The 12,513-nt window shown below is 39.8% G+C and overlaps 1 protein-coding gene across 1 annotated transcript in view; it reads right to left on the reverse strand.

Annotated features, from left to right (window-relative positions):
* The window catches only part of LOC100542745 (von Willebrand factor D and EGF domain-containing protein-like), a 57,161-nt gene that overhangs the window by 17,702 nt on the left and 26,946 nt on the right, over window positions 1-12,513 (reverse strand). The window contains exons 6-10 of the mRNA XM_010714096.3: window positions 9,438-9,574; window positions 8,261-8,422; window positions 4,855-4,959; window positions 2,676-2,790; window positions 303-553 (exon numbers count right to left, since the gene is read on the reverse strand). Of these exons, the coding sequence (XP_010712398.1) occupies window positions 303-553; window positions 2,676-2,790; window positions 4,855-4,959; window positions 8,261-8,422; window positions 9,438-9,574 (770 nt within the window). The remainder of the gene's footprint in view (window positions 1-302; window positions 554-2,675; window positions 2,791-4,854; window positions 4,960-8,260; window positions 8,423-9,437; window positions 9,575-12,513) is intronic.

A 12,513-nucleotide genomic window follows, 5' to 3' on the forward strand; every position in this document is an offset into this window, starting at 1 on the left:
AATGTGAATTTTAAAGCAGATTAATGAACCATTAACAGGCTCTAGAAGAGAGTTCTTTCAAACAGCAATCAATAGCACTCTCTCTTATTCATTGTATATATAGTTTCTACGTTCTCAGAGATATTTATTCCATTAATTGATTATTATTGCTATGTTACATAACATGAGGGTTTATGAGGAAATAGCTGAAATCTTTTTTTTTTTAGACAGTAACAAATTATTAGTTATAATGACAACTGTGCCAAAATGAGAACATGATAAACAGGTGTGTTGTCCTTTTCTTTAAAGTATTTTTTCCTTACCTCAACAGTGTATCTGCTCAGCGCATTGCATTCATCCGACACAGTGAATTCAAAGGTCTGCATTTCTTCTGAATCAACTTTCCAGATAAGAAGGCCAGCGGGAGAGAGCCTGGCATCCTGTGGCCCAGCCTCTAAGATGAATAGCACAGCTGACCCTTCCGGATCCACCGCTGTTAACTGGTAAACAAAATTCTCACCAATAAATGTCAGCAGCTGGCTGGAGGGGGCCTGGAACACAGGAGGCAGGTTGTCTAAACAGCAAAAATGAAACCATGATTACATAAATTCTTGTTTCTACCGTGTAAAGATTCGCAGTGCAGGTCTTTGTAGGGGTTCTCTCAGTGATGAAAGTATCCTGAGACTGGTGGAGGAAACAATTTAGATGTTAGAGGCAGTAAATGGCTTTACCAAACACACACTTTTTTACTCCTGTTTTTTTCATGTTCCATACTGATTATTGTTGAGGTGTATCAAGTAGATGGGAAGAGTCTGGACATATCTTTTGTAACCTCTTCCTGCTTCATGTCCCCTAGTTCTTAGTGAAACTTTAACTGTATCTCTAATGTACGTATGCTGATCTACTCTACCCTACCCTACTCTACCCTGTTCTGTTTAAATATAAGTAAACCAATTCTCAAAATGATGAATGATAAATTGGCTGGGCAACTTCTGGGGGCAAAAGTTGTGTAACTCTTCCATTGAGTAGATTCTACTCTCTTTACATGTGAGTGGTAATTAAGCCTCAGCAGTTTGATTGAATTCAGTTGGACTTTTCTGGAATAAAGATCTTCTCAGTGCCAGGAGATGTACATCTGTGATACAGAAATTCTCTATCCCCAGAGACAGTAGTGCATATCATATCAACATTGGTCTTGTTATTTTTTTAGTGTTGTTTTCATTGTTGTTTACATTCGGTATTTCCTTAATGATGATAAAAGCCTAATTATCCTGGGCTATTGTGTAGTAATAGACAAATGCTGCCTGAAGTTATTTACAATAAAAAGATGCGAGCCAGGCAAGGTGAAGAAAAGTATTACATTTTAATATTAGAAACCAAGGAAAAGTAAGATCAAATGAATACCTTCAGGTGACAGCAGCACTATGCAGGGCTGGAAATTTCATCTCAGTGTCAGAAGCCTTCTCGATCTCCAGTCTCTTTCCTCTTTAACCAGCAGTACAAATTGACATATACTGATATTTAAAGGAATCTTTTCACAATGCAACTCGTCCACGATTATTTTTAACTTAGAGAATATTTATGGTAATTTAAAGTCACACTCTCAAATTATGACCTGTGTATTTGTTCTCATAAAGACAACCTGTGTCTTTGCATCATCAGGGTTTCTTTTGTGTGTGCATATCCTTCTATCACGCTTTGCCTCATATTATGCAGCTATTTAAATGCCTCTGCATTTACTCATTGCTGCTGTGCTATCAAAGCTTTCTAAGCTGCTTCTCCAGCAGACTGTCCTGGCAAAACTGTTGAAATCTTCCATCTATTAATTTAACTTCTGCTTCACAAACAATCAAGCCGTGGAGCCCATAAAAGTTGTGCCCAAAGTAATCAATGAAATATTGATGATGGTATGCTTTTAAAGATAAACACAAAGATGGTGTTTACTGGGTGGAGGGTAAAAGGTGTTATAGACACAAAAGAACGTAAAACCAGATCTTATGTGGCAGCAAATGATCTGGAGATGTTAGTTGAGAGCCGGCTGAACATGAGCCAGCAGTGTGCCCAGGTGGCCAAGAAGGTCAGTGCCATCCTTAGCATTCAAGAGGTGCTTGAATGATTGAAAGGCAGCTTTCCCTACCACCCCTGCTGTGAAGGGCTGCACAATGAGCTGCTTGGTTTCCTTATCACTTAGAGTCTGGGCCATTCCATGGTCTTTTGTGTGGCAATTCACAGTATTTGGCTCAGAGAAAGAAAACATTTCTCACAGATACCAAAAATACACATTAGTGTTTTAAAAGCAGTATTTTCCTCAAATTGTTCCCTTAAAGATTTGTACCTGTGAGACTATCACGGATGTTTTTAGGGTCCATCACCTTTTGCTGACAGATATGGGCCCTACATGTGGTATCAGCATATGAAAAACTTCTTTATAAGCCGTTATTTTGATTTTATTAATTAAAGATTTGTCAGGTTTCAGCCAGAACAAGAGGAGAAGCCAGATGCATAGTACACAGAGTGGAGTACTTTGTGTGTCTGTTCAGTCTCTATTTGTTGTGCACCCAATTATTCCCACTGCAAACAGTCCACAAGCACTGTGCAGAATAGATCCATATCAACAAATGGAGAAACTGCATTTCATAAACTGAGTACTAAATTCCCAGCTAAGTGCTTCTAAATCTTAGAAAAAGCTGTCTTACTTTCATTAATAGACCAGGTGAACTTAGAAATATCAGGTTCACAGAGAAGACAAGGACTGGCAGGGCTTGACTCTCCTTCCCCATAGCAAAGTCCATCTATATTACAAGTATTGTCCTGTCAAAAGAGGAAATAAAAATGGGTGGGAGGTAGATGCAAGGAAAAAAAAAAAAAGAGGGAAAATTAAGAAATTAGCAGTCAATATATTTTGGAGATAAGCAGAACCTTGCTTGTCTCTTAAAACACTAAATTGATATCAATTTATATGCTGACGGGGAGAAAGATCATGGAGATCATTCAGTTTCCATGTACGATCCCTGTAGCTTTGAATCCTTAATCATAAGTAACATGTAATGCTGATTGTCATAGATGAATGTGAGCATGATTCTATTTTCACTTTAACAGTATGTAGTGGATGTGATTGTTATTCCCAGCTGTGACTACGGACGTGGTGACTATTTGGTAGCTCTCAGATGTGAGTTCTGTGAAATCTCATGTAGGTGTTCTAGAATCATGTAGATGTGGTACTAAGGGACATGGGTTAGTGGGCAGTATTGGTGCTGAAATAGTACCACTTCAAGTGCAATAGGTAAAATACCCACAAAACCCAGACCTGAAAGGACTCTCATAATTTTCCCAATGTGATATGACTGATCTCCAACGTTAAAATTTGGATGTGAATTAGATTTTGTTTCATTGTTGCTTTCAAAGGCTTGAAGTTCTGATGAAAAAGCTGCTGTTTTTCTGATGTGGTAATGTGGTAGAGAATAGGCTTCATAAAAAGGAACACAGAATGCAAACTGGCCTGGTATAAAATGTCCCTTAATTGAAACACCTTTTCTAAAAGCAATTTAGGTATTACAAAATGATGTTATAAGAGGAGTAATTAGAAAGTGGTTTGATGCAATTGGAAGCTTAGTTCAAATAATCCCTTGAAGCATCTTATGCTAGAAATTATTATGACACCAAGAGAAAACCAGCAAGTTGAGATGGCATATATATTTCTGAGTTCCAAAAATGTAAGAATAGGGAAAGCCCTTGTCATAAAAACGACAACAAATAGTTTTAATTGATGTGGTTATGACATAATTATTTTTATTATTAAATTGAAATAGCTTTGCCCTCATTTGGGCTTATAAACTAGTTTCTACTTACTGATTTATTAGAAAAATGCAATCTTTCATCTTATTTTGGTAACTGGTACTTTAATGCAATCAGTGCAACTTTGAAAATGTTTTCCCATTAGTGTTAATGAGAACAGCCAGGCAAATAGGTTAAGATGTACCTGATTAATCTTCATTTTAGAAGAATGAAGACTGGTGGTCTCCTGTTCACTTTTACTTGCCTCAGGGTGGGAAAGCAGGATTAGCACATTCGAATATTCTTATCAGCACCCTCTAAAAGTATCTTTTAAAGCCCCATTGAAAAAGAGAAAAGGTGTCTAATGCAGTCCTATAGAAAATGAGAGCAGGCAATCTCTTTTTCAAGGGATGAAGGATGTTACACTGGAAAGTTCACAGGAAAACAAAAGGATATAGTGCTCTCCTGACAGTTCCCAGTGCGTTGGCAGTTTTAAACATAGCACTAGGCTTTTGATTATGGTTTTGAAGCTGTCAAAGCGCTATATGTTTGTACTTAGTGTTATTTAATGTAAGCAAGAATGTTTTACGTTCTCTCAAGGGTGTTTTCTCATGACAAAGACTACGTAACATACGTCATAGTATATCTCTTGAGGCAGCAGAAAATGGGTGTAGAATTGAAATACCTTACAGCTGCATTACCCCATCCAACCAGCCTGGGAGAGCTAACAGAGCTTCCTAGGAAAGATAATTCAACAGCAGAGACAAGCTTCATGGCAGGGCAGCCACAGCCCAGCCCTATTTACTTCCATTGACATCTGCACACATATCTGTTGTCTGCCATGCTCTTTGGGGAGCATCCTTCTGAGAAAGGTCCAACATAAAGAGTGCATATATATACACATATATATATAAACATATATATAGACACTCACAGACAGGAGATTGTGAAAGACAGAAAAGTATCAGGCTGTTCTGATGAACTATGAAATAGATTTTTTTCCTTTCTAAAACAGTTATTGCACACAGTGCATCAAAGGGAGAGAGAGGGCTGGGGAGGAGATGAATGATCCATATTAAACATTTATGCTCTTTAAATTACCTTTAATTTACAAAGTCCAGTTGGATGGGATTCGCAGGCCTGGCAGACTGCGTCGTACAGGGTCAGCACTCTGGAATTACTGTACTGGAAGCCATCATCAGTGATCTAAACGATACAAAAATCATCCTTATAAGTAATAATGTTCCATATGGAGACTGTCTGCTCATTTTGGAGCATATACTGTTGCACCCTTGAACTGGATGCCTGCCAGTAAGACAAATTAAAGCACTTGTGAGTCGCTCTACTGCAAGCTAACAAATTGCTTAATGTTCCAAAGTGGAAACTATTCATTAATAACTCAAAGATCCTTTGGCTCAGCTGGCATTCAACTTTCCTGGTTGCCGTTAGGTGCTTCTTTTGTTAGTTTGTTTTTGTTTTTTATTTGTTCAGTATGCTTGTGGAGACTGCACAGGGACTTGAGTACTACCAGGATAGATTTCAGGAAGGTGTGAAATGAAAATAAGATATTTGGCTGAACTTTTGGATCGCTTTCTTACTATATGGTAAATCAGTTAGTATAATAATCCTAAGAAGGAAAAAAAAAAGGAAAGGATGCTTTATATTAACCTCTAAAAAAGTGCTAGGGTGGATAATATCAGACAGCAACGGTCCTATTTCCATAGGAAGGTATATTAGAAGGGCACCCCTATACACATAGGCTCTTTAGAAAGCCTTAATTTAGGATGGCAGTTTTTAATATATGACTACTTACAGAATAAAAAGGATTATGTGAGTTTACATTTAAATTTAATTTTTTTTCCTAATAAAAATGAGAAGATACCAGATTAGTGTGGAAATCCCAAATGTAAAAACACTTTCTGAAGAAGTAAAGTACCAGTACTTGATCTAGGGGTTGGCAACCCTGCCTACAACAGGGGAGTTGAAACTTGGTGATCCTTGAGGTCCCTTCCAACCCAAATCATTCTATGATTCTGAAGAGCTTATCCTCCTCACTGTGAGAAGAACAAACAAAAGAGGCAGCACTCCAGGGCTCTCTCTTCTCTGAACTGCAGTGCTTACTGGCAGCAGAACTTCCATTATAAGAATATATTATTCTTAATGCATTTTACATTCCATTTCTCTCTTTAACCAGAGCGTCCAGTGTTGTTTCAGTGTTAGTGCACTAATAATGAGTGAAATGAGTAGACAGGGAAAAATATAAAAAGCTATAAAATAGACTTAATTTTATGTCTGAAGTGAGCATTGTGAATGGAAGGTAACTGTTTCCATTTCTTTTTAAATCTGTATTTTTCCATAGATTATTATAAACTTCCATTTTGATGCCTTTTTAGAATTGGGTCCTTTTATAGTTGTTTCAATTGCTTTTCCATTAGTCGCCTTAGTGATGTGAAACAAAGTCCAAAAGCAGTGATGAGAACTGAGCTGGGGCAAACCTCTATTCAGATTGGGTTGACCCTTAAACAACAAAAGCTTGCTGAGAGCTGGGTCTTGCCTGTTTGAATGCACGTGTCCCCTGGAAAGGGAGAGCTGCTGCTTCTGGACCAGCAATCTGGACAGGGAGGAGGTCTTTCCTTCTACCCACACTGCATTTCATGCACTATGAAGCTATCTTGGCTGCTTGTGTCGCTCATCACTGAGGTACAATTTGATTCATGTGAATGTTTTATAAACGAGAAATAAAAGCTGTGAGAACTTGTTGAATTCAAATTCAGCTCCTGCCTCAATGACTTGTAAGCAAATATATTTTTCCTGCTCTTGACAAATACAGAGCAAATTGAAGATAACCACAGAACTGCTTCTCAAATTAGGTAAGTGCCTGCCAGGCTCTCCCACCCCTTCACCCAGGTATCTACATGGACAGCCTGTGTCAACTGCTGCCCAAGTGGGAGTTGTGTTTTGATATTCAAGCCAATTATCCCATGAGCTCTGGTGTAGCCCGTGTATTCTTAATCGACATGCAGCACCATGCCATGGAAAGAACAAGTAAAACGTGAAGCATGAATACATAAAAGAGAACTGAGAAGAGCTTGGGAGGCTCTTGTTCCCCCAACATTGGTAGTGAAAAAAGCTTATGCGAAACTTTGCTGACTCCCTTGAAATTTGCTTTGAGTCTGGGGAGAGATTCTGAAAATATTGAATGTTGTTTTTTTTTATAGAAATATTTATTTTGATTTTGGGAAAAAACTTTTTCCTGCATTTGAGAAAGTATCTATTAATATAAACATGAAGTTCAACATTGAAGTAAGTCATACCAGGAATTTTCTGGAGTGCAAATTTTTGAATGCTTGTGGAAATCATTTCAAACCCTTTTTTATCTTGAAATCATTTTGTTCTTTGTGCTGTCACATAGAGCTCGCTGCTTTTGAAACCAAGCTCCGAGTTCTGCCTTCACAATTCATTCAGCAAAAAAAATCCACGGGAGGACTGGGGTTAGCTTGCCAGACTGGGACTGAGGGGATTTAATTGTGCACACGTTGCCCAGCCACAGAGCTGGTTCTGCTGCAGTGTTCAGAGGTGAGGGGAAAGGCAGCAGGCTCCCAAGCACGGAGATCTCTTTGAACTCAAGTGCAAGGAAAAAGGCCTTCTACACGTGTTCTGGGAGGAAAAAAGTAAGAAAAATGACGCAGATCTTCTCATGGCTGGAAGGCAGCTCCTGAAAACAAACTGAGTTGTAATGCAATTTGGCTGCACGCCACCTATTCTGGTTGCACTGGAGAAAGGACTGATGGGCGAACTCTGCTCTCACAGAAATTTTGCACCCGAATGTTTTATTTTTACATGTGGCAGTATTTAAAACACATCTGCAGTCTTTCTTCCACTGCAAAATATTTTTTCTCAGTGATGGAGCATTTAAATGAATTCAGTCTTAGCAAAGGAACTTATCTGCTGAAATTACCAGCCAGGCTGAGCGCTAGACCAAAGGGGAGCAGGCACAAGGTCAGCAAGACACCGATTTCCTAGAAATATTTAGAATTTAAGTATCACAAAAGAGGCTAAAACTACAGCAGAGCTGACCCAGCTCGTGCAGGCGCTGCACACATAGCCATCCAAGACCACATGGTGCCATGCCTGCTCACTGTGCAGTGCAAATGTGTGCCTTGAAACCAGGGGTCAGAACCATTTTGCACTCGCTTCCTAATCATGAGTTTGAGCTGGAGTTTTCAAAAATGAAATACTAATGATTAACAATTGATTAGTCCAGCTGCATCAATGTCAGATGATTACCTGGAGAAGTGATTGCAATTTGTGCTTTTGGATTGCCTACAAAGACACCTGTTTTTAGCTCCCATTGCTTTGGTTGTGTTTTTTTCCCCACCTCCATGATATTAATGTGAGGCATCTCCTATTCCAAAGGGACGCACATGCACTTTGCTCTTTAATTTACCATGACAACTGATTTTCTTCTTCTAAATCATGTCTTAGAAACATAAGAAGAAATTCCTACTTTCACTTGCCATCTTGCGAACGGCTCATCGCCAGCTACAAAGTGCACAGCCTCCGTCTCTGTAATGTTCAGGAGAGGAATCTGGCAGTCAACAGCCTTAGAGCTGAGAAAATCTGCTTGTGTGATTTCTTGCTCTCTTGATATCCATTCACCGTTGAGATGCTACAGTTAAACAGAAGGAGAGTGCAGAAACTGAGGGCTCATACAAAGAAGTTCCAGTTGTCAACATATGCTTATATTTCTAATTAATAAGAGAAGGCATTTACAGATAGTTTATTAAAAGAAATGATGTTGTTACTATATCCACAGCAAAGAGCCATCCATGCTGCTCTGTGCATGCAAGCGATCTGTTGCTTTAGGAAGGCATTTTGGATGAGCAGATAGGATGAGCCAGGGGAAGGTGGAGCATCACCACTGCTGCTCCTAGAGCTCTGCAGCTTGAGTACCTTCTGACACCTTCAGGTAATGCTTGCTGCTGAGCTAGACTGACTGCATCAAATGTCACTACTTGCTCAGGGCATGTGCTATCGTAAGTGAGCAAGGTATGCTAATCTCAGCTGTGTCTTGTTAAGAATGAAAGGGAATCAGGCTGAACATCTTTTTATGAGGTAGATTTATGAGATGAATCCATATGTCCTGTCTTTGCATCAGATGTACCAAATAATTCAGTCCTAGCGTTGCCCTTGTGTAGTTGTTCATAATAAAATTATAGTGTTAGCAGAAGAGATGGGTTTAGTAGTCACTAGAACTTGTGACTTGGTTTTGAACTATTGGAGTTTATAACTGTGCGGAGGAAGCCTTGTGTTTGACTGCAACACTTAGCATTCAAGCAAGTTTAAGAAAACAACCTAGCGTACGCATTGCAGATGTACAAAATGAGAAATAATATTTGTGATTTCAGGGCTTCACTGGACTACAGTGTAGCTGTACCAAACAAGAGTTAAACAAAACCCTGCAGAACAAAATTGGCAAGATGTAGGTTTGCATTTCCAAATTGGGAAAGGCCTGAGTTTCTTCAGCTCCCCCCACTCATAGCAAACACGTTGGCAATGGGATCTGTACCCACTGTGGCAGTAGGAAGGCACTCTGTACTGCTCAGGGTTGAAGAGTTTAATACAAACACGCCGCAGCACGACTGTATCAGCAATACTTGATGAGCCCACGGGAAGTTGCTTACAATTAATCTGGTGACTTCGCAGCGCAGATGGGGAGAATCCTTGAAACCAACGCCGAACACTCGGACACGACTGCAGTCAGAGGTGCGAATATCACATAGGCCCTTGTTCTCCAAGCTTGTGATTTCCAGAGCTTGCTCTGAAATGACAGAATGTTTAAGACAGTAACGCATGCTGTTTCTCCCTGGTTTATCAAAGGTTTTGTGATTGTTGTTATGGTGTTGCTTTGGCTGACCCTGTTAAGGAGTTGACTGGGAGGATGGCATTTATGGTGTAGTGTGCAGAAGCATCAAGATGGGAAGTGGAGATATCTGAAGATGACTGAGCCACCAGACTCCTCATAAAATGAAACAGCTGGGTAAAAGGCATTCTTTTTCATTTAAATAGCTGTGGGTGTAATAAAAATAATGGCCCTCAAAGGAATGCTTGCTTTGAGGGTTAAGTCTTTAATAGGTGAAACTCAGATCTGCGCAGTGTCAGCACAAGTGTCATGTACCACATAAGTTCCCCTTAAATTCTACTTTGAGGCCTTAAATAGGGTTCAAGTGATGTACAAGTGCTGTCCCCCTTATGAGGTTGATTTTCATCCATTACTGTTCTTAAAATGTTTTATGGTTCTCAGATAAAGTTTCATTTGTATGCAGTTATGCTTCAGGTGTTCATCATTTAAAATTGCTCTTTGCCTTCACACTGGAGTTACTTTACAGAGTCAAAATGAAAGGTCATTGTGCAGCAAAATTCACATCTTTACCTCAGCCAAAGTTTAACTGAGAAGATGTTCAGCATGGGCTCTGGGATAGCACATCACTAGGGAGGTGTCTGACACCCTGTCAATATCAGCAGTCTGCCAGGACCATGGCCTCATGTATTCCTTGATAACATTTGTATTCTCATGGTCAGGAGAAGCCATTATGATGACAAACAATATAAAACAGAAGACTTGCTTCTTGTTTCCCAAATAATATTTAACACCAGGAGTATTACTGGGAGCCCTGGGAGGCATGGAACATTCCTGCATGGTGTTCCATGAATTATTTGCCTCCTGCATGGCAGGGAGAGGCTGCAAAGCTTTTCTGGTTCCCTGCCCCGTCACTGTTGCTCTGGCCAAACAATATTGCCCATCAGTTTTCTCTGAGCTGTAGCTTATCTAAAACATAAGCTTAATATTTTAATGGTACATTGGCTTAGTTCTGATTCAAGGGGCAAAACGCCCTTAGCTGAGCAGATAACCTTCCACATACCTCGCTATTCCTTTAGGGCTCTGCCATTTACGCTGTAAGTAGGATGAATGCTGTTTAAACATTGCCAGATTGCAGCCCATAACAACATAGCTGCATGACTCTCATTTTTTTCAGAGAAAGGAAGGGAAGCAAAATAAACGTGAGAATTAGTGGGTTTTTTTTCTGCACTTCTAAAATGCTTCTAGGTTTTTTTGTTTGTTTGTTTGTTAGGTTGTTTTGTTTTGTTTTGTTAGAGATCTTATTGCAGCAGTATTGGTAGCACTGTTGGACACTTTGCAATATTTACAAGAAGAGAAATGGTTTACAGCTCACCAGCATTCGTATTGGTTGCGAATTCCTGCAATGTACAAAAGTATTAGTCAGATGGATAGAATGGTTTTGATAAATTGCTTTCTTACGTGGTTAGTGCATAAAAAATAATTTTAAAAAAAGCTTCATTACTTTTTTCATGAGATTTTAATGGTTTCCCCTACTAGTACTGAAGTAGCTCAGATTGCGTTAACGTTTTCATTATCATTGCGATTTTTCAGGCTTCTGTGGGTGAAGTAAAACCCCTTATCTTGGGAGCGAGTGAGGCGCGGGCATGTGTTCCAGCAGCCCTTCCTTCTCCAGGGCCAGGCTTTCAGGCTGGTTTCTTGCTAACGAACTCTGCATGCTTTCGAGAGGGTTCCTTACATCTCTATGGGCATCCTGGCATTACTGTGTTGGGACCAAGACAAAATGACCCAGCCTCAGTGCTTTTTGAAATGACTTTGGAACAAGCCGTCCAGAGAGGTGGTGGAGTCACCGGAGGTGTTCAGGAAATGTGGAGGTGTGGCACTGAGGGACATGGTTAGTGGTCATGGTGTGGGACATAGGAGAGGGTTGATGTATGGACTAAATAGTCCTACTGGTCTTTTCCGACCTTCATGATTCCATGATTCTATGACTTACAATATCAATAGAGAATATTTCTTTCACTCAAACCATTGCATATGCACTTGTGCGCAGCATCTTTAAGTTGGTCTAAATCTGGAGGAAATATGTTCCAATATATGTGGTGGGTACCTTCTCCCAAGAAGTGTGGGCTGCTGTGGGCTAATCAGGATGAGAAGGAGATTTCTTTGCTGGTTGAAGAGGTGAAATGTTGATGTAAGAAGAATGCACTGTGTGTTTCTGCAGTTTGATGAAAGTGGGAAGGAAGGAAGGGACTGATCTTTTGTCTGAGTGGGCTTTTTTCTGTTCCAGTGTGATGGTGGAGGCGACTGCATTGAAACCATTTCTCTATTTTTTTTTTCTGGCCAGCTGAAGACATAGTGCTGGTGAGGTGTTGGAGTCCCCTGGGTTTTTTGCAGGGAGTGCTGGGAGGAGATGGAGAAATTTTACGACTCATTTTTAAACAAATGGATACCAATGCTCAGGCTTTAGACCTCAGTATATGCAGCACATCACTTTAAAAAATGTTGATTACTTTTAATGTAATGCTTTTTGAAAATGAGACATCACATTAAATGGATGTAGGAATTTTAGGCATTTACTTTGAACATAGTTTTCTATCTATCTATCCCTCTGTCTTCCATTTTTTGCATATGTGAACCAATTTCAACTGAATGTGGAAGAGGAAATCTCAGTGATGTTATTTCTGTAGAAGTCTCCTGGCAGTCAGTAGTTGGGTACCCACCCACATCCTTGATGGGGAAAACTCAAGTAAGGCTGCTGCTCTTTGCTTCTGGTGTTAGTGAAGGGGATATTAATGAGCCTATGTATGACAAATGCTTGAGAGAAAAGCAAAGAGCAGCAAGCTCAGAGCTGCTGATGGCACATGCTCTTTCTGCAGGCACTTACATGAGTCAGACTT

The sequence above is a fragment of the Meleagris gallopavo genome, chromosome 7 (assembly GCF_000146605.3).
Source record: "Meleagris gallopavo isolate NT-WF06-2002-E0010 breed Aviagen turkey brand Nicholas breeding stock chromosome 7, Turkey_5.1, whole genome shotgun sequence".
Lineage (NCBI taxonomy): Eukaryota > Metazoa > Chordata > Aves > Galliformes > Phasianidae > Meleagris > Meleagris gallopavo.